This window comes from Callionymus lyra, chromosome 10 (genome assembly GCF_982586985.1).
Source record: "Callionymus lyra chromosome 10, fCalLyr1.hap1.1, whole genome shotgun sequence".
NCBI classification, from domain to species: Eukaryota; Metazoa; Chordata; class Actinopteri; order Syngnathiformes; family Callionymidae; genus Callionymus; species Callionymus lyra.
The window spans coordinates 28,667,670-28,690,408 of NC_141827.1; the positions used below are offsets into that span (position 1 = coordinate 28,667,670).

General features: G+C 34.5%; 1 protein-coding gene across 1 annotated transcript; it reads left to right on the plus strand.

The window, feature by feature from the left end:
• The first annotated feature begins 2,851 nt into the window (after positions 1-2,851).
• camk1a (calcium/calmodulin-dependent protein kinase Ia) lies at positions 2,852-21,615 on the plus strand. Its single transcript, XM_087800337.1, has 12 exons — positions 2,852-2,924; positions 5,910-6,028; positions 15,736-15,867; positions 16,363-16,437; positions 17,613-17,751; positions 17,809-17,935; positions 18,125-18,200; positions 19,484-19,596; positions 19,677-19,755; positions 19,903-19,990; positions 20,060-20,234; positions 20,492-21,615. Exons 2-12 carry the CDS (start codon positions 5,943-5,945, stop codon positions 20,593-20,595), a joined length of 1,194 nt encoding a protein of 397 aa, XP_087656463.1. The 5' UTR covers positions 2,852-2,924; positions 5,910-5,942; the 3' UTR covers positions 20,596-21,615.
• Positions 21,616-22,739: the final 1,124 nt, after the last annotated feature.

A 22,739-nucleotide genomic window follows, 5' to 3' on the forward strand; every position in this document is an offset into this window, starting at 1 on the left:
ATTCACCGATTTTTATTTTATTTTTATGTTGCAATTAAACACCCGGCCGCTCGATGTCAGCAGTCATCAGATCTTTTACAGCTAAAGGACCATTGAAATCCCTCAAGATTCCGGCGATGACTGAGGACAAGAGGATACTGTCGACTCCAGCCGCTTTTAAAGCTGATGTTTGGACATATTTTGGTTTCAAAACAAATAAAAGGAGTTACGACTTCGTCAAGTGTCATGTGGTCTGTAAATTCTGAAACCCCAGAGTCAAGTGCTCGACAATACTACACATACCTACTGTATTTTAATAGATTGTCATAGTATAAAGTTCATTCAATAATAATAAAAAGCAGAAGAATTATAGTTTAACTGTTCAGCAAATAATAAAGTCAAATTGTTTTTTTTTTAAATTTATTTTAAATAGAAAAAAAAAATCATACAAGAATGATGTTATAGCCGCATTTAAAAATGTTTTATTTCATTTATAGAGAACAGGGTTTATATTCGAAAACTAGTTGCTTAAAAAAAAAAAGATAGACAGGAAAAAAAGAAATTTCAATAAAGGATCAATATAGTTTTACTTTAACTTTAACCCTAAAAAACTATACTACGTTGCCTGGTTAAGATTTTTTTTTGCCTGTTAATTAATTTATTTCATCGTTATAATTTCAGTTTTTACAAAAAATCCTGTGTTGTGTTTTCAGATGCTGGTTATGTAGGTAGGTGGCTAGGTAGAACTTTATTGTTTTTTTTCAATTAGACAAAGCAATACAGGAATCATAAAAATAAATATAAAAATAAGAACAAGAACAAAGAGAAATAAATAGAAAGAACAAGATGATACAATCTAAGTCTAAAGAAAAAGAACATAGATCAAATTATAAACGTAATTATATTCTCTCTCTCAATCTCTTATTTTTTAAATTCTATAATAATAATGAAATATATATTTAAAAATACATATATATATATATATATATGTATATATATATATATATAATTTTTATGTTAATTCTGTCGTGCGGATGAAATACATACACACACACCAACAAATCATTGGTTGTTTAGATAAAAAAATCCAGTTAAATATATCTTATAGGAGACAAACACAGTGTTATTTGAGAAGTGAAATAAAGTTTATATGATTTACAGTAGTTTGCAAGGATTATTTAAAGAACATTAGGAATGTGCATAAATTTAGGCACCCTTATATCTTATTGATTTTAATACCTTTAGCACTAATTATTGGAACTCAAAATTGGTTTGGTAACTTCAGTGACCCTTGACCTCCATACACAGGTGAGTCCAATCATGAGAAAGGGTTTTAAGGAGGCCAATTGTAAGTGTTTCTCCTTTTGCATCTTCTCTGCAGAGTGGCAACATGGGAGCCTCAAAACAACTCTCAAATGACCTGAAAACAATGATTGTTCAACATCATGGTTTAGGGGAAGGGTATAGAAAGCTATCTCAAAGATTTAAGCTCCCAGTTTTAACTGTGAGGAACATTGTGAGGAAATGGAAGACCACAGGCACAGTTCTATTTAAGGCCCAGAGTGGCAGACCAAGGAAAATCTCAGATAAACCGAGGTACAGGATGGTGAGAACAGTCACAGTCAACCCACAGACCAGCTCTAAGACCTGCAACATCAACTTGATGCAGATGGTGTCACTGTGCATCGTTCAACTATTTAGTGCACTTTACACAAGGAGATGCTTTATGGAAGAGTAATGTGGAAAAAGCCTTTTCTCTGCACACGCTACAAACGGGGTCGCTTGAGGTATGCTAAAGCACAATTGGACAAGCCAGCTTCATTTTGGAATAAGGTGCTGTGGACTGATGAAACTAGAGATAAAAATAGTTATTTGGGCATAACCAGGGGCGTTATGCATGGCGGAAAAAGAACACAGCATTCCGAGAAAAGAACTTGCTGCCTACAGTAAAATTTGGTGGTGGTTCCATCATGCTGTGTGGCCAGTGCAGGGACGGGGAATCTTGTTAAAGTTGAGGGGCGCATGGATTCCTCTCAATATCAGCAGATTCTGGAGAACAATGTCCAGGAATCAGTAACAAAGTTGAAGTTGCGCCGGGGCTGGATCTTTCAACAAGACAATGATCCTAAACACTGCTCAAAATCTACTAAGGCGTTCATGTAGAGGAACAAGTATAACGTTCAGGAATGCTCAGTCCCCAGACCTGAATATTATTGAAAATTGGAAACCATCAAACCTGGCTGAACTGGAGAGGATCTGTAAAGAAGAATGGTCCAAAATACCTTCCACCAGAATCCAGACCCTAATTGGAGGGTATATCTGATGGAGGATGCACAAAATATTGAGTAATTTTTCTTTTGTGAAGCCTAAATTTATTCACATGCCTAATTTTGTTTAAATAATTCTTGCACACTTTCTGTAAATCATATAAACTTTATTTCACTTCTCAAATATCACTGTGTTTGTCTCCTATAAGATATATTTAACTGGCATTTTTTTTATCCAAACAACCAATGATTTCTAAAGGAAAAAGTGTTTTATAATTAATTATTGCACTTCAAAAATCAAACTGTCAAATCGCTGCTATGACAAGGAAACTCTACCTAATGTGTGACGAATAGGGATTATTTTTATTTAATTACATTTTCTTTAGTTGTCTAAAAAAATTAATCTTATATTGACGTGTTTAAAAATTACTTTCGTCAAAATTACCTTTTGAACTCGCCAAAACCAACGTTATTTTTCGGGTCAAAATGACACCTACATACCCTCCATCAGAGCAAGATGCCCAGCAGATGAAAACTTCTCTCATCAGCACCACGGCAATGCGCGTCTGCTGGTCGTGACGTCACGAGAAGTCTTTGGACCTGCGCTGCGCACTTCCACCTCACCGCTCCTGCACCGGGACACAGAGCCACCTCGTACAGCCACGGATCGCCATTGAGGTAGGTTAGAATCCCCCTTTTGCTCGCTCCACGATCGACACAAACGGTCGCGGAGATTCGTGGTCCGTGGATCCGCGGCATCTCTGCGTCGCGTCCGTGTCGCATGTTCGCGGGATCCGAACGACTGCCGTACCCTTGAGCACTGCAGTAAAACCCACTTACATGATGGTTTTCACCCGCGTCAGCCTTCATGAGAATCCACACGTTCGTCAGTGTGTTTTCCATGGATGCACTGGCTGCTCATTCACGCCCCTGCAGCCTTGAATCTAACCTCGCTGTTATGTATCTTCATCTTCATTTTCTACATCGTCTGATGCCTTGTTTTGTTCGGAAATTCAGGATTCTAGACGCGGAACTTCAACTGTTGTACTCGTATTTGTGTGTCCCTTCAATTGTCACTGGCTTGTTTGTCCTACTTTCAATAATGTATGCGTATTCTTCACGGTCAGATACTTTCAAATGTAGAGCCACTGATGTGCACACTGCAGTCAGTGTGGCATTCATCAAGACGCAAGTAGTTTTTTTTATTTTTAATGATATATTACAAACGTATTTTTTAAATTGTTACAACTATTATTATTTATTTTATTTTATTTTTATTTTCAAACAAATACCATCACTAACAGTTTCTACCAAAATGTTAAATTTTTTTGTGTAATGTCAAAATAAAATTCAATGTGAATTAATATAAATTAATTTTATTTATATATTTACCAACTCTTTTCATTATTGTTTACTTATTAAATTAATAACTCATTTATTTACTCCTTTTCATTATCAGATTATATATTATTCTCTTATTATTTTATTTTAAATGTCCGATATTTAGATAATTAAATGTACTAATGCAACTAAATATAAATATTTTAGTCACATGTGGAAATATTGCCTTGTCAGCTTTTAGAAAATCTCATACAGTAACACACATTTTTATCATGATTTATTTGTATGTTGTGTATTAAAAAGTCCAATTTTCTATTTTTTTTTATAGAATTGAGCAACTAAACCTTCAAAACCTTTGATCAAAGAATACTTTCAAATTCTATAATTATATTATTTGATATTATATTTTATAACTAAATATTTCACTACTAAAACTAACTAAAAAATGTATAACATTACATAATATACCAAATAAATAAAATAAATGGTAAATTATGTAATATACAATCAGTTTACATTTTAATCTTATTATGGCCAAGGGTCACAGTTTGTCTAATGAAATCTAATCTTTTTTTAAACTAGTTTACAAATCCTTAAAATTTAAGTAAAACATTTTAATGAAATTTGGAGAAATGCTGTAGACAAATTCAACATGAACAAATTCATAATGTTTGATTACAGTTAAAAACGGTTTGATTATAGTTGAAAATTGTTTGATTATAGTTGAAAATGGTTTAATTCAGTTGAAGATTGTTTGATTATAGCTGAAAATGGTTTGATTACATTAGAAAATTGTTAAATTAAAGTAGAACATTGTTTGATTATAGTTGAAAATGGTTTAATTCAGTTGAAAATTGTTTGATTATAGTTGGAAATTGTTTGATTACAGTAGAAAATGTATGATTTATAATCATAGTAATCAATACTGCAACCAGCCCTCAGTCTCAATACTTCTTCATTAGTTTTATACATAGGCTCATAGCTATCTAAACGCACACCTGCAGCTAAATGTGGACAAAACTGAAACTCTGGTGATTGCTCCTGATGATAAGGTTCCAGGGTTGAGTCAGTACTTGGGTAACTTAGGTCAGTCTGTCAAACTGAGCCTGAGAAACCTGGGTGTTGTATTTGATAAAGACATGTCTCTAGTGCAACACTGTAGAAAACTGACAAGAAACTGTTTCCTTCAACTGAGAAAAATCTCTAAACTTAGGAAAATGTTGTCGGAACATGATCTGGAGCTTGTAATCCATGCGTTTGTTTCTTCTCGTCTGGACTATTGTAACAGTTTGTTTTCATGTCTTAACAAGAAGGAGCTGTCTCGCCTGCAGTTGATTCAGAACTCTGCAGCAAGAATTCTGACCCGCTCAAGTAGAAGAACTCACATTTCTCCGATCCTTAAAACTCTTCACTGGCTTCCAGTTTCTTTCAGGATCAACTTTAAAATGCTGGTTCTTACTTTCAGAGCTATTCATGGTCAGGCTCCTCCTTACATCAATGATCTGATCCAGCCTTAAACCCTAGCTCGGGCTCTGAGGTCTGTGGATCAGAATCTATTGATAGTTCCTCGCACACAGTTCAGGACCAGAGGAGAGAAATCCTTGCAGGCTGTTGCTCCTAAGCTTTGGAACGATCTTCCTCTCCCTCTGTGTTTGAAGGATCTACTGACTCCTTCAAGAAACATCTCAAGACATATTTATTTGTGCTTTCCTTGATTTTCTGGAACTCAGTGTTATCTTGACCTTTAAAGTATATCTTTTATTGAGTATTGTTTTGATAGTTTAAGCACTTTGTGACCCTGGTCTGGAAAAGCGCTATATAAATACAAATTACTTACTTACTTAGAGATAAGACAGTATTTAAATATTTAATCCAGTAAAATATAATTGAATATATCTTCAAAAGCTGTGTCTCCTGTTACAAAAGAGGTAAATGTACATGTATCGATGGTATTTGTTAAGTTTTCTGCGGATACATTTCTCTGAGACGCTGATTTAAACAATAAACAAAACACTCATGCAGTATTTAACGTGTTTTCTGAATGTATTTATTCATCATCAGCAGTACCAAGTGCTTTATAAGATCCATTAAAGTTTGGCAGGCCCACGAGGTCGTTACACAAACAACGTGTTCGACATCACATATTGATTTTTCACAGACAGTCCGTGGATAATGTCATCTGAGCCTTTCATTAGAATCAAAAATGATACAAATGAAATGTATTTCTTTGACAAATGTGTTGCTATTAAGGTCTGTATCGTACACGTGTGAGATGATTTATCAACTGATGACAACAGTGTCTCTGCTCTTCTTGCTCGACAGCTGTAGTGTGGAGACTCTCCTCTGCGTTGTAGGATGCCTCTTGGAGAGGATGGAAATGGATGGAAGAAAAAGACGACAGACATCAAAGAACATTATGACTTCAAAGAAGTTCTGGGAACGTAAGTTGTGCAGATTTTTTTTATTTCTGACTTCGCCTACAACAACTGTTGGGTTTGTTTGTGTTCTGGACCTAGACTGTATCAGACATGGACGTGTTATCTGTGCTGTCACCCTGCTGTCACTCAAACACAGCTTTGCAAACTGGAATATCATTTCTTCAGATAAATACAAAGATGGATGTAGTTTGTTCTCTTCAGTATCAAGCTAATCATTCTAAAAACATCATGTTTAATTAAAGTAAAAATGTTTTTTACAGTTAAAAATATTACACTATAGTGTATAGTTGAAAATTGTTTGATTATGGTTGAAAATTGTTTGATTACAGTAGAAAATTGTTTGATTACAGTTGAAATTGTTGGATTATAGTTAAAAATAGTTTCATTAGTTGAAAATTGTTTGATCATGGTTGAAAATGGTTTGATATAGTTGATAATAAGGGATTCTAAAAAAAATAAAAAAATTGTGGTTGAAATTGTTTGATTACAGTTAAAACAAATTTGACTATAGTTGAAAATTGTTTGATTATTGTTGAAAATTGTTTGATTACAGTTGAAAATTGGTTGATTACAGTTGAAAATTGTTTGATTATAGTTGAAAATTGGTTGATAATAGTTAATCATGCATCTATGTCTGAGACATCATTTGGTAAAAACATTCCTTACACATAACTTCAAACATTATTGGATTGAATGATGCAGAAATATGAGGAACAATGTTTTTGTTAAAGTAAGTCATAGTTATAAGTATTTGTAAACTTCATCAGTGCTAAACAGTGAGGTACGTAGGACAGTAGGTAACAACACAGTTTGACACATTGAACCTGAAAGCAATTTAAAAAAAAATGAAAGTGAATAAATGTGTGCCGACCTGACCCGTGACGACATCCTATGTGGGAACATAATTGAGTCCAGATGGTGGTGATACACACACGACACCCACAAACTTAAGAACAAGTGACCTCGCACGCCCACCTGCGCTGACATGAATGTGCCGGCAGGAATTCTTCTTGTCTTCCTTCTCTCTGGACTCACTTTGTTTTTTGGCAAGTGTGCACATAATGGGATATAAATAACGCGGCGTCTCAGCTTCTGGTCCAGAAAGAAAAAAACAGCAGAAGGAAGATTATGCAGCCGTTCTGTCAGTTCACGTAACTAGTGGTTCCATTAAAACTGAACTGAAAGACAATCGTCGTTGAGAGGATGAACAAAAGATGGGAAATAAAACAATACGCAGAAGAAAAATCATTGTAGAGTTAATAAGAGGACACGGAGAGGGTTTCCTGCAGGTACTCCGGTTTCCTCCCGGAGACCAACACTTGCATTAAGATTCAATAAAAGGAAGATCCCTGTCTCAAGCAATATATATAATAACTAGAAAAATGCATTTCCAGAAGAAATTGCAGTGTGAATCCTGACCCTGCTGTGCCGTGGAAGTAGTAGTAAAATGAATAGTAGTTTTAGTAGTAGAATTATTAGTGGAAGTAGTAGTGGAAATAGTAGAAGTATTAGTGGAATTAGTAGTAAAAGTAGAAATAGTAGAAAAGTAAAAGTTGTAGTAGAATTAGTAGTAAAATAAGTAGTAGTATTAGTAGTAGAAGTAGTTGTGAATGTAGTAGTCTAATTAGTAGTAGAAGTAGAAATAGTAGAAAAGTAAAATTAGTAGTAGAATTAGTAGTAAAAGTAGTAGTAGTATTAGTAGTAGTGAAAGTAGTAGAAGTATTAGCAGTAGAAGTATTAGTGGAATTAGTAGTAAAAGTAGAACTAGTAGAAAAGTAAAAGTAGTAGTAGAATTAGTAGTAAAGGTAGTAGTAGTGAAAGTAGTAGTGTAATTAGTAGTAAAAGTAGAAATAGTAGAAAAGTAAAAGTAGTATTAGTAGTAAAAGTAGTAGTAGTAGTATTAGTAGTAGAAGTAGTAGTGTAATTAGTAGTAGAAGAAGAAATAGTAGAAAAGTAAAAGTAGTAGTGGAATTAGTAGTTGAAGTATAAGTAGTAGGTCAAAGTGGAAGGAGTTGAAACATGAGTTGAAGATTTTCCCCATTGAAATGAATGAATGCTGGGAATGCTCTCTTTTATCTCTTCCACTCTTTCTTTTACTCCTCTTTTTCTCCCCCACACAATAATAATATTAATATTATTATTATTAATATTATAGGCCTCTTTCTTTTCTTGTTTCTTGTTTCATTAATCTATCGTCTTTGTTGCTGTGTGTTTGCTGGAAAAACAATTTCCCGAAGGAGACCTCTGGAGGGATAAATAAAGTATTTTCTATCTATCCATCAATACAACAACTTGAATGATTCAAGAAATTTGTTAATTCTCTGCAAACGTTTCTGGTTCAAATTTGACTTCAAGCTAGGGCGCAATTACCACAAATTTTGCCCTTGTCAGCATTTTTAAAACCTCTTACAACAACGAACAATAACCAGTGTTGTGCCTGAACTAGTTCATCACAATCTAGTCAGTATTTTGGAAGCAGGCTTTTACTTGATTTTCTGGAACCCCTTAGTTGTTCTCAGTATTATCTTGACCTTTAAAGTATATATTTTATTGTTTTGATTGTTTAAGCACTTTGTGACCCTGGTCTGGAAAAGCGCTATATAAATACAAATTACTTACTTACTTACTTGCATGACACATTTTATTTATAATTATTTATTGCATTATCTACTAAGCTGTGTTCTGCAACAATACACAAAATATATATGTTGGTTAAATATGGGCTGTTTTGAAAAAGAAGAATTCATAGGAAAATATTCAAGTATAAACTAGTTCATTCTTGGAAATTTTTTAATTATGAACTATGAAATGAACCAGTTCATTCTAAAATTGGTGAAATAAACTTTGAACTAGTTTACATAGAAAGTGAACTTTCCCAACACTGATGATGACATTTAAATAGTCATTTTTCTGGAATTCTGATTGAAGATTATTGAATCCATAGAAGTAGTGATGTGTTGATGAAGCTTCATGAAGCAGTGTCATGTTGTTTAGAGGTCAGTAGGTGGCGCCTATCAGCTTCATCAAACCATCAATACATAGAAGCGAATAACGAAACCTTCAACACCTTCATAGAACAAGTAGTACAGCTACTGGTTATCATAAGAATAAATGTTGAAATCCTTTTGTTTTGAAAGAGTCAAAGAGGAAGTGGTGATCAACCGTGTATGAGAGGAGTTGCAGACGTTGACAGAAAGCCTCTTAACGAGATCACAGAGCAGCTTTAATCCCGAAATTCTGTGGATGACGTTAATTGATTTGTGATGAAATGCATTATAATCCTTTGAAGAAAACTGGTCCTCAACTTGTCTTTATGAGGCGCCGTCGAACTTGTGGAGGGATTACTGTCCTCTGCCTTTGAGCAATACACTCTGGTGGACTCACAAATAACGCTTTGATTTCTGGCTAGAATGGGCTGAAAAGAGCCTTTTCTGGGACCAAGTGTCGGGTCGGAGGAGTGCTCTTGAAACACTGAGATCGATTTATTGATGGATGCCAGAAAACTCTCTGTAAACCTTCTTCCAGAAATAAATTGTGTTTATTTGTTGTCAGTCAGCAGTTTGATGGATGTTTGGACGGGTGTGCACAACACGTCTGCCCTCAGAGGTCACGCTTGTAACGACCATAGAGGTGTCTGGTTCCAAGACAAGCCTGAGAAAGAGTTTCTACACGAGCGTATACGTCCAAAAAATGTACCTATACTTGTTCTTAGCTCAGAACAGACTGTACATCAAATGTCTGTTTCAAACCTGTTTGTTACCCAACTACAGTTTTGAAGCAAGTCCGGGTCGGCGGCCATTTTGGAAATGATGTCTTCTGTCTTATCTTTTTCATTCTTGTCTTGTCATGTCTTTTTTGATTCTTGTCTCGTCTTTTTTTTATATTATTGTCTTGTCTTGTTTTCATTCTTGTCTTGTCTTTTTGATTCTTGTTATGTTATGTTTAAGATTGTTTTCTTTTCTCTATCATTCTTGTCGTTTTATTTATTCTTGTCTTGTTTTCATTCTTGTCTTGTCTTTCTTGATTCTTTTCTTGCCTTTTTTTTATTCTTGTCTTGTTTTCATTCTTGTCTTTCTTGATTCTTGTCTTGTCTTTTTCTCCACATAGCTGTTTTATCTTTTTCATTCTTGTCATTTTTAATTTTTGTCTTGTCAGGTTGTATCTTGTCTTCTTTTCTCATACTGTCTTCTCGTTTTTTGCTCGTTTCTTGTTTTCTCTCGTTGTCTTGTCTTCTGACATTGTCTTTTTTACCTTGTCTTCTTTTCTCTTCCTGTCTTGTCTTTTTTCTCTCTTGTTTTTTGTGTTGTCTTCTCATTTTTCTCTTGTTTAGTGTTGTCTTGTCCGCTCTTCTCATCACATCTTTTTCTTCCTGTCTCTTTTCATTTGTCTTCTGTTCTCATCCTATCTTCTTTCCCTCTTGTCATTTTTCTTTCTTACTTGTTTTTTGTTCGTCTTGTCTTCCCGTCTTGTCTTTTTTTTCCTCTTGTTTTGTTTTACCTTGTCCACTCTCCTCGTCATATCTACGTGTCTCTTCTCTTTTATATTGTCTTCTGTTCTCCCCTGTCTTCATTTGTCTTTTGTTTTCTTTTCTGTTTTCTTGTCTTCTCTCTTTGTCTTGTATTCTCTTCTGTCGTTGTCTTTCCTTGTTTTATCTTTTCTTTTCTTCTCGTCATGCCTTCTTCTTCTTGTCTCTCCTTTTTTTTCTTCTTGTGTCTTCTGTTCCTGACTGAACACAATAATGAAGAACGTTGATCATGTTTCAAGTGATCAAACTCAACTGGTGCTAAAACAGCTTCAACTCTCCCGTCTGCAGAGACCCCCCCCACCCACAGGAGAAATGAGCAAGCGATGGTTAATTATGATGTGTGTCTCGCAGCAACAGTGAACGTGTGTGTGATTGTGAGTAAGTGTGTGTGTGTGTGTGTGTGTGTGTTAAAACATGCATGAACTTCCTCTTCCAGCTCTGACTCACTCACAATGTCTGACTCAAATGTTGAAATACCCCATGATTCTCATTAGATCTATCTTAACCTCATTTTTAACGTCACCTTTCTCGAGAATACAATTTTTTTTTTATTTGCCCTGACGAGCGCAGACCTCCCCCAAGCATGCACATTTTACACCAATATAGGGATTTTCTTTTGTACCCGATATTTGTGCTTTGTTTTAAACTTTACATTTATTTTATATACGAACAAGTAGATTTTTCACTCCAGAACTCACTAGCATTACACACTGCGTACAACAGCAAGAACATATAGAGGCAGTTTAGTTCCAGCTCATCTTGACATTGAATAAAATAAATGTTGAAAATGCTTGACACAAGTAAGAATGGTGTCAGAATTCTACACATTTATTATAGCTATACTTAATATAATGTATATATTTTTCATATATCAATTTTTCTAATTTTCATATATATATTTTTTCTTTGCTACATAATCTTTGACTTTTTTACTGAAACATATGGAAGTACAACAGTGTCATTTCTAACATTAAGAGTTTTATTTTTACGCATAGGGTTTGATATTCTAGTTCCAATAATTCAAAAGTACATTTTCTTAATGTATTATTTTAAAATTCGTGGCGTTTTAAATTAAATTTAAAAATCTTGTGCCATCTGATGAAAATTAGTTCAAAAGGCACCAATTTTTAAAATTTGAATTAAGAACCCTTTTTGGAATTGTTGGAATTAGATTATAAAAAGCTATGTTTAAAATATTGTAATTAATTTTATAAATATTCATTTTTTTCTATTCAATCATTGAACAAAAAACAAATTTAACCTTTCAACAAACACCTTCTTTCATTTGATTGTTCAATCAAACAAATGCCAACCTTCAATATAGAAATTATTTAATTATTATTACTTAAAAATAACAAAAAAAAGGAGTTTTGACATGTTAAATTCATGCTGTATTGTCTAAAAAAAAGATGATATAAATGTATCTTCAGCAACACTGAAGTGGTGACTTTCCTCTCCGGGATGAGTGTTTGCGCCACGGCAACCGTTAGAGTGGAAGTTAATGGAAGGATAATTTGGACTTAATTTCGCCGCAACATGAAACCAGTGGAGACACAAATCAAATCACTTTCCTTTTACTGGATCAATGCATGCGATTCCGTGTGAAGTGGGTTTTTAAAGATTGAAAAAACGAAATTCAATACGTGTGAGAGTGAAATTGTGACTCATGACAAACACCAAAAAAAAACACTGAGCTTTTGCTTCGAGTCTCAAAGAACAACACGTAACCTCGTAAATAAACAAAGTTCTGGATTCAACCAGTTTGATCCGTTGAAGGAGAATTTCTTGTTTCACAGAAGATATTTTGTAAATATGGAGAGAGAAGCTTCTTGTACAGTTCTTAGGCTCCATTTAAACACAACGTATATATATATTAAATAAAGACAAATGGTATTTTGTCTTATCTTGCTTTCTCTTCTGTCGTCGTCTTGTCTTTTTTCCTCCTGTCTTGTCATTTTCATTCTTGTCTTTTCTGTTTTCCCTTTTTTTGTTTTGTTTTGTCTTGTCTTCTTTCCTTGTCTTCTTCTTCATGTCTCTTTTCTTTGAAATCATATTTTGTCCCCCCTGCCTTCTATCCCTCAATGTCTTGTCTTTTTTCCTTCTTGTCTTGACTTGTTTTAGCGTCTATTTTCTACCCCTTTCTTGTTTTGTCTTACTTTGTCTTCTCTTCTGTTGTTTTTCCTTTATTCTTCTGTTTTTTGTCTTTTTTTATCCCACTGTATCATCTTTTTTCTTTCTCTTGTCTTGTTTTATTTTATTTTAATTTTTTGACTGGCTTTTCCTTCTATGCTCTTGTTTTGACTTGTTTCTCTCTTTTCTCGTCTATTTTATTTCTTGTCTTACCTTGTCTTCTTTTCTGTTTTTGTCTTGTCTTTTTTCCCCGTCATGTATTTTTTCTCGCCGTCTTTTTTTGTCTTGTCTTGTCTTTTTTCTACCGATTTCCTTTCTTTTTTCTTGTCTTGTTTTGTCTCCTCTTTTCTCAGTCTTGTTGTTTTTTACTCGTACACTTTTTTTGTTTAGACTTTTTCCCAAAGCCTTTTTATCTTTTTTTCGTTCTTGTATTGTCTTATTTGTCTTGTCTTATTTTGCGTTTTCTTGTCATCTCTTCTGTCTTTTTCCTCTCCTTACTTGTCTTTGTTTGCTCTGCCTTGTCTTTTTTGCCTCTCTTCACGTCTTTCTCCTCTTCTCTTGGAAAGTCAAATTATCTTCTGTCCTGTCTCAGGTCACCATCCCTGTTTATTTGTATTAAATCTGTCAATAGGAAGAGAAAGAACCTCAAGAAAGAAACCGTACATTAGTGATACCATTATTCGTTTTGTCTTTCTGCAATATCTTAAATATACAAAATGTTGTTAACCACAGATTTGACATGATTTCTTCCCAGATCTATCTTTTTGAAAAATTGTTAACTGTATATTCTGAAGCCAAGGCCTGGTTAAGGTCCAGGTACTCTTCATGTCCTCTGGCAGTTTCCCCCACCAGGGAAGAGACCCCTGTGGTTTCTAACAATGATCTCACACGGGACCCCCCCCCGAGACTTCCCTCTCATCCTCCTTGTGGGGAGTCTCGGTAAATACACTACATCCAGATCCTCCTTCTCGTCCAAACTGCGGCACGATCTATAATGCATTCTCCTCTGAAACTACACTTACGGCATCTATTATTGAGAGGAATAAAAATAGTGTCTTTTTGAGGCTCAACGCTTGTTCCCTTAAACGTATCTCTGCGGCTCCCAAACCTCACTGTAATGTCACTCTTTGAATTATTCAGCGGAAATTCTCTCCAACACAACAGGCGGCTCACGCACCAGATGGTGAACTACAACTAACACCGGCTTTACTTTTAAATACTCGCTTATATATTCTTATCGATTATGAGCACGGAAAGTTTAATTGTTTTAAGTTATGGCCGCGTGGGTTTACACGGAACATACGACTCATAAATGTAGTTATTGTGGTTGTACCTTTACCATTTTTTTGAAATTAATTTAAGCTTTTTTTTGTTGCTCCAAAATCTTTTATCAAAACCTTTGCTTTTGATGATAAATTGTTGATGAATTGACCTGGCTGTGTTGGGAATTTCCCACAAGTTGTTATATATATTTTGAAAATAAACACATTTTTTTTAAACACGGTTTGACATTCTTATTCCAATAATTAAAAAATAAATTTTCTAAATTCAATATTTTTAAAATTAATTTTATTTTAAATTCAAAATAACTAATGTTAGATGCTTACAATATTGCATTTAAAAGGCCACAAATTAAGACATTTATACTCACACACGTGTGTAAAATAATATAAATCATTTTCAAGATATTCAAATTTGTAAAATTAATTTAATTAAACAAAAAAAGAATTCAACTTATCAATAAACACCTTGTTTTATAACATTTAAAATAAATAAATCAAACTAAAAATGAATCTAAATAAATAAATATAAATACAAAACAAGAAATTCTAGCTATGAACATTTAAAAACAAGGATTAAATAAAATAAATAATTGATACTCTACTAGTAAAAGCAAATTGATGATATTAATGTAATAGTATTCTTTTTCTGTGATTAAATTATTTTCTTTTATAAAAGATCTGACAAAGATACAACATAAATCAATCAACAGTATATTGACCTTTTTTCGGTTTTTAATGAATGGGTATAAGTACAGTATAAGCCATGTTGGGAATTTCTCATGTTTTCACACAAACATACATATTTCTGTACAGGCAACATGTCAGTTGTTGACATAAAACCTTCTTTATTTATATGAATATATTGTTGAATAAATGTGTTTGATGGATAAAACTTATTTTTTGTGTTAAAATTTTATTCAATTTTACAAACAAAACAATCCTTTATTTAAAAATAAAATTGACATTGCGTTGTCTAATATTATTATAATTACTTGTATATCAGGTTATTAAGTGCTTTAAGCAGTGAAAGACAAGACTTAGACAAATATTTACTTCATTTTGGCACGTTTTACTGTCAGCCTTGTACTTTTCCTAACTATTACATTTTTTCTTAAAACCTTTCGAAAATCAGTAATACATGTTAGTATAAATTCAAAGTGTGAGCATACTACTATTAATAATAATACTTTTTTTTTCAAAAGCCTTTCAAGAAAATAAATTTCACTTCACACAATAATACAGTAAAAACAAACAACACAATACTACTTTGCCAAATACACATTTCATTAAATCCATTTATCTTGGTTGCAGTTTCATGTTTTGGGATTCTAGGAGGAAATTGGAGTGTCTGGAGTAAACCAACACAAACATCTGGCATCAAAAACAGTTTTTATCGATCACGGATCAACTCCTGTAGCGACTAACTGAAGAAAAATAAAACACGGAACAACTAAAAGCACCGAGTCATAGCTATTGATGTCAGAACTCAAGTGGTTATCAACAAGAAAATGGAGGAAAATGTTGAGATATAAGCTCTTAAAGTAAAATTGTTGTGAGCTAAATGTATTCTTTCTATTATATTTGTCCAAATAACAGTTTTTAAAATGTAATTAATATCATTAAAATCAAATCAAATTGACGAAAACAAGGTCCTTTAGGTGATCAAGTAACCTTCTTGCTGGATCATTTAAATAAATATAAAGAAAAACAAACTTTCATCTCTTTAAAACCTTTCATCTGCTCTTTTTTTCTTTTTTTTTTTTTTTTTGCAGAGGAGCTTTCTCCGAGGTGGTCCTAGCCGAGGAGAAGAGGACGCAGAGGCTCGTGGCCATCAAGTGTATCCCCAAGAAGGCGTTGGAAGGCAAAGAGAACAACATCGAAAATGAGATCGCGGTATTACACAGGTACATGTTAACACGCGTTAGCTTCACAAGCCCGACCCTCATGTTTAAGATGCTCTTTGGTCGAGTTCATTGTGGGATCAACCGCTGGACGTAAATCGCCCTCAAGATGCCGGGGTCAATTGAACGAGTGACTAAATGCACAGTGTCAGTCCAAACGGTAGGAATGTGCACCGGAAATGTCAGACGTAAAGAAGATAGGCCTATTTTTAGTGTCCCTGTTGCCAGGGTAACAGCACACAGAGGCGAGATGGTGTGGAGTTCCCTGCAGCAGAAAGAAAGAGAAGGAGACATGGAGGGATGGAGAGGTGGGGAAGTGGGCCAGGGTATTAAAGAAAGAGGATGTGAGAGAAAGGAAGAGACAAACGCCGTGTAAAGTTGAATTGACGGAGAAACGAAGTGACGCCGGAGTAAACTGACGGAGAAAAAGGAGATTATCCCTGACAGGAAAAGTGCTATGAAAGATGTATGATACTCGTGATTTGGCTTTATTTGCAGAATCAAGCACACCAACATCGTCTCACTGGAGGACATCTTCGAAAGTACCTCTCATCTTTATCTCGTCATGCAGCTGTGAGTGACTCCGCCAAGTAATCAATTATGGTTCTTTTCTTCCATCTCAATGTTACATTAAGTATTTCACGGGGTTACGCAATAACCGCTATGACCCAGAAAGGGGGCGCACACACATGACCGACGCACAAACAGCACAAAAAAGCTGACGTCGGGAATTTAGGAAATCGATCGGCACAGATTATTTTTTCTGTGACGACAAGATCAGCAACATTTATTTATTTATTTTTTTTACAGATGTTGAACCGTTGGCTGCCTCAAGCCGCGACCTTCGGTTCTTGAAACTAAAGGAAAAAATTTCAGTTAGTGGTGTGTATTGGCAAGAATTTGCCGATACGATACGTGTTACGATACAGGGGGCAATGATACGATATATAGTGATACTGTACTAACAAGGATATATTTGTAGTATTGTCGAGTACTTGACTCTGGTGTTGTACAATTTACAGACCACATGACTCTTGATGAAGTCATAACCACTTTCATTTGTTTTGAAACCAAAATATGTCCAAACATCATCTTTAAAAGCTACTGTATCCTCTCGTCCTCAGTCAACACCGGGATTTAATTCTTCCCATATCTACGGAGGACATAATGACTGCTGCCATCTAGTTGCTTGAGATGTAATTACAACAGATAAGTGAACAAACGCTGTGAATATAGTTAATTATTTTATTCTATGCACACTTTACTGTAATAAAAATCATTAAAGAAAAACAAAAAATGATCTTAAAGCCAAAAATAAAACAATTATTATACAGTAAATTATTATGATAATATAAAAATATATATAATATATACAAGGCTGTCAAAATATTGATACAGTATAGTAAATAAAAAATAAAAGCGACCTCTATGGGCCAGCCGCCACTGATTGAGTTGCTTTGGGTCTCAAAATACTATTCGGTTCGTGCTCTTGTTACCGTTTATATTTTCAAGATATTTATCGCTATCATTCCACTGAAAAGACTTAACACAATTTCAACTGAGAACATCGTATAAACGACTAAATCGCTCATGTCCGAAGAGCGACACAGGGGCCATTTGCGGCCCAAGCTTTCCATGACGAACAACGAAAACAAGCTAATTAATGTCAAAGCTAATTCATAATTACTAACAATGTTTTTATCATGTGGAGTAATCGATGAATGGTGAGAATCTAACGTCATCCACAGAGTATCCGGAGGAGAGCTCTTCGATAGAATCGTAGAAAAGGGTTTCTACACGGAAAGAGACGCCAGCCAGCTCATCCACCAGATCCTGGACGCCGTCAAGTACCTTCACGACATGGGGATCGTCCACAGAGACCTGAAGGTAAGTCCACGTACCCGCCAAGTCTTAAGTTATTGAGTCCGAAAGAACCCCCTGCAGCCGGAGAACCTGCTCTACTACAGCATGGACGAAGACTCCAAGATCATGATCAGTGACTTCGGCCTGTCCAAGATCGAAGGAGCGGGAAGTGTGATGTCCACGGCCTGCGGCACGCCAGGATATGTAGGTGAGAGTTCCGCTCTTGTTCTCGTTCAACGCGCAGTGAGAGGCTGTTGGTTCCACCGTGAGTCAACTGCAGTTTGTTAAACTCTCCTCGGCTCCTGTTCAGCGCGACCTCCTCAAGAGGTCAAGATGGCTCTCGCTCACACTCAGGCAATTTGTTTTGTTTCTTTTACTCTGAATCTGTTTTTCACAGCTCCAGAGGTGCTCGCTCAGAAACCGTACAGCAAAGCTGTGGACTGCTGGTCCATAGGAGTGATATCGTACATTCTGTAAGTCCTGAACTGACGTTTCATGAAAAAGGGGTCAAAATAAAGTAAAAAGTATCATTGTCATTTAAAAAGACTCTACTTTTATAGTCAATTTCTTTTTGTTTATATTAATATATATATATATATATATATATATATATATATATATATATATATATTACATGTAAATACTTGTGTATTCATATTTCTATAAATGACAACTTAATTAGTGTGGAGTATTTTCATACTTTTGGAAGTATAAATATTCATGTTTTCTTTGATTACAGTAATTCAAGTATCTTTATTTATGCTTTATATATACAGTATATATAATTTGAAAAATGTTTATTTATTTAAGGATTATTCCCTTTATAATATGCATTATGTTGTTTTTTTATAGATCTATATATAAATGTAATTAATTTTCTTCACTTTTACATACCACCAGTGGTGGGCAAATTACTTTCAAATAGTAATTTAGTTACTCTCACAAGTTATTTTTTCAAAAACATATTACTCATGACTTTCAGTCTTAACTAGTTACTAGGGAAAGTAACCGTATTATAGAGAGGTAAGGACGAGTTTAAGGTTGAAGGCTTTGATAAAACAATTCAGAAAATAAATAAAATAAAACTAATTATAAATAAATATAAAATAAAATAGGGGTGCATTAATTCAAAAATGTGGATCTTATTTAATTTTTACAAATGTGATTTTGTTTTACAAATTAAAAACGATTCATTAAATTTGTCTGTAAAGAAAAAAAAAGTTTAAAAAGTTATAAAAATGAAATGTTTTATATATTTCAATGACAACCCTATAATATCTAATACGAATTTCTGGACATTTTCATAAGGGAGAAACATTGAATGTTTTGAAATATGTGTATACATTATGTTGTTGTTTCATAACAGAATTGTTTTTATTGAATTCTATTATGTAGCTGAAAGTTTTTTAGACTTTTTAAAACTACTCTTTGGTTTTACAGTTTAAATAAAAACAAAGACACATATATCAGAGCACCAACTTCAGTTGAACGAAACATACGCAAACATAACAATTCAATATCAGTTGTAAATAGGATGACATGACCATTTAGCTTAGCAATTAGCATAGCCATTTAAATTGTTTTGTGGCACATTTTCTTCTAATAAATTTTTTTGCTGTCTTTACGGTATAATAAGAAATTAAATTTCATTGACACATGTACAGTTTACCTCGTAACTAACAGACAAGTCAAGTGTAATTTAGTGAAATATTTCAAAAATGATCTCTAGCTAAATATTTCTCCGTCACCTACTCAGGCTATGCGGCTATCCTCCTTTTTACGATGAGAACGACGCCAAGTTGTTTGAGCAGATTTTGAAGGCAGAGTATGAATTTGATTCCCCGTACTGGGACGACATCTCAGATTCAGGTTTGAAATTTTTCCTTTTCTCCAGTCGTAACTAAGTAAACACACTGAATCGGAAACTATTTCCAATTTTTTATTGACAGCCAAAGATTTTATATGCCACTTGATGGAGAAGGATCCTTTCAAGAGGTTCACGTGCGAGCTGGCATTGCAGCATCCGTGGTAAGACTGTGAAGTCCTGAGAAAATATTGCAACATGTTTTTGAATAAAAAAACCTTAAAAGAAATTATACAGAGCCTTTTATGATTGAGAAGGCTCTGGGGAAGGAAACGTTTTGAATCTCTATTTTATTTATTTGTGCCTTACAGGATATGTGGAGACACAGCTCTGGACAAGAACATCCATGAATCCGTCAGTGCCCAGATCAAGAAGAATTTCGCCAAAAGTAAATGGAAGGTAAGTTGAAAAATTTTAGTTTGAAAACCTGTGAATAATGTTTGACTTAGTCAATCATTCTTTTTTCAGCAAGCCTTCAATGCCACGGCAGTTGTGCGGCACATGCGGCGGCTACAGTTGGGCACGAGCGTCGAGGGGACGAGTCAGATAACGCCAACCAGTCCCTGTCATGGACTACTGCTGCCAGAGGAGGAGGAGGAGGAGGAGGAGGATGAAGAGTTGGGGAATGGGGAGGAGGAAAGTTGTGAGTTAACTGATAATAACACAAAAAAACAGGGTCCAGGGAAATCACAAAGCCAAATGTCAGAGTTCACCTCACAAAACTGTAAAACGAGCTGACACCGGTCTACGGAGAATCCGGTGTTTATGTAGGCTAAGACGATTGCAGGCTGGGATCATGACACTTTGCGAAAGAGTCCCACCTGAAATGAGATGTCACTGTTTTACGAAGCTTTGTCATCGCTGATGGCGTCAATGCCTTCCCATTTTTTTTGTTTGCAGTGTCCCACTTTGAGGACGGTCGACGTGGGAGCACAGAGGGCAGCGCAGACCGCGACAGCTTGAGGAGTTGCACCTACTGCTGCAGGCCCGCGAGTCGTGTCTGAGGTTCACGGTTCAATTGTCACGACAATACCAACATCCCTAGGAATGCCCTCCAGCCCGTAAGCATGCCGGTCTGGCCGGGAATGTTGGGTATTTATTAGGCTTCCCGACGACTAATCCACTCGAAAAATATCTTTAACAGTAACATCTAACTTCCCTAAACTGCATTTCCCTTATATCTACCTCTGAGGTATCTGTCATTCACCTCGATCTCTTGATAGTTATCTCCAGAGTTCTGGTTACAAAAGAGGTAAAGCAGGGGCGGAACTCCAACTGCATGACTTCCACAATTTACCCCATGAAAATGGCTCACTGAGTAGCGGTTTAGCGAAACAGATTCCACCTTCGTCTCCATTGCAAAGTGGAAACACATTTTCCACAGGAAATACTTGAAGGTGAAGGGTCGGGTCGAGGGTAGTTTATCATTATGGGCTTATATTTGTATCATCGTGTTAGTACGATACAAATTATACGTAAATGTGATACTTGTTCCTTTTTTCGGCTATTTAAATATATCCTTTTTAATTTAAGGCAAAATCCCAAACTGCTTGTCAGATCCACATACTTGCCAACTCATACATAGTTACAGCCACTAGATGGCAGTGTGGTTATAAGCGTTGACGATTAAAGACACAACAAGAAACATTTAGCGCTGCTGATGTTTCTTGCAATAAATATTACGTTCATATTCGAGGGGATCAAACCATGGACTATTTGGCGATCACCCTTTGCACATTTACAAATATTTATGAGACAGATATAAGCCCATATGTTAAGGGGCGGGGTCTGGAATGAAACTGTGGGATGAATGAAGAGTCTGCATGTATTTGTTGCCATAAGCAAAAAAAGGTAAAAAATTCAAATGTATGAATATCTGTTGTTATACGAGGCTCACGCTGAGATCCCTGACATCAGGTCCAGTCTGTCAGGGATGTAAAGGGAGAAATTGTAAAAAAAAAAAAAAGAAAAAGAAAAGACTATGGAAATAGATCAATTCCTTCAGAATATCGAATGGTTAAGTTTAACATGATAAATGTTGAAAAATTGAATTAATTTCTTTTTTTTTTTAAAGGAATTTATGTTTAATGTTTAATTATGTTTAATTAATCTTTTAATTCTATAAATACATTTCTTTATTTAAAGGTTTAATTTGTTTTCAATTCAATAATTTAATTTAACAAATAGTATGTGGAAAGGTTCATTTTTTGTAATCATTTAATTTTAATTAATTTAATTAATATTAAAACTTAGACACAACTTTTTCTTTTTTAAATATTCTTGGTCCAATAATTTAAAAAATATATATTTCTGAATTCAATTATTATTTAAATTCGTAGCCTTTTTTAATTCAATATTGTCTGGTGGCAACATTTTTATATTGAATTTAAAAGGCTACAAATCTAAAAAATATTCAGTTTAGAAATTCTTCTTTTTCAATAATTGGAATTAGAATTTAAAACTACATGTGTACGTATTCATTCAAATATTTAAAACAACCAAAAAATTCAGCCTTTCAATACACAAATTATTAAATCAACTTTTTGTAAAAAAAACAAAAAACAAATTCAACCTTTTAATATTAAAATAATGAAATTAAATTTTTTTTAGATGCTTAAAAAAACAACAACATTTAAATATAATTTGAATGTCAACATTTGAAAAGTTAAATTCAACCATTCAAATATTTCGATGATAAACTTTCTTAAAATAAATCCATTCAAGGGTTACACAAAGAGCGACATAGCTCAGGCTAGCCTTGTGTCGCTCTTAGTGCTGATGTTTGTGGGTCTCAGCGCGAGCACTTCGCCTACTCTGTGCCGTGCACCTCTAGTGGATGAAAAAAAAAATATTGGTCTACTGTTTGCATGAGCTGGTTCAATATGTTTACATGATCAATTAAACACACATGACTATTATCGTTACTTTGTCGTATTGAAGATTATGTAATGCTGTAATTTTGACATATATAATGTGAAGTGAGTAACACAAAAGTAACGTTGTTGACAAAGTACAACACAGCACAGTTTCATTTTTTGCTACATGAAGGTCAAGCGTGGCCCCCGGTAGGCATTTCTCTGTGTCAACAATCAAGATGTATATAAAGAGAATAATTCCACGCCATGGAAAAAACAAACAAACACGCATC

Coding starts and splice junctions, on each gene's coding strand:
- camk1a (XM_087800337.1), top strand. CDS start 5,943: ATGCCTCTTGGAGAGGATGGAAATGGATGGAAGAAAAAGACGACAGAC. Junction 17,752..17,808: donor TCGTCCACAGAGACCTGAAG/GTAAGTCCACGT, acceptor AACCCCCTGCAG/CCGGAGAACCTGCTCTACTA. Junction 20,235..20,491: donor GAATGGGGAGGAGGAAAGTT/GTGAGTTAACTG, acceptor TTTTGTTTGCAG/TGTCCCACTTTGAGGACGGT.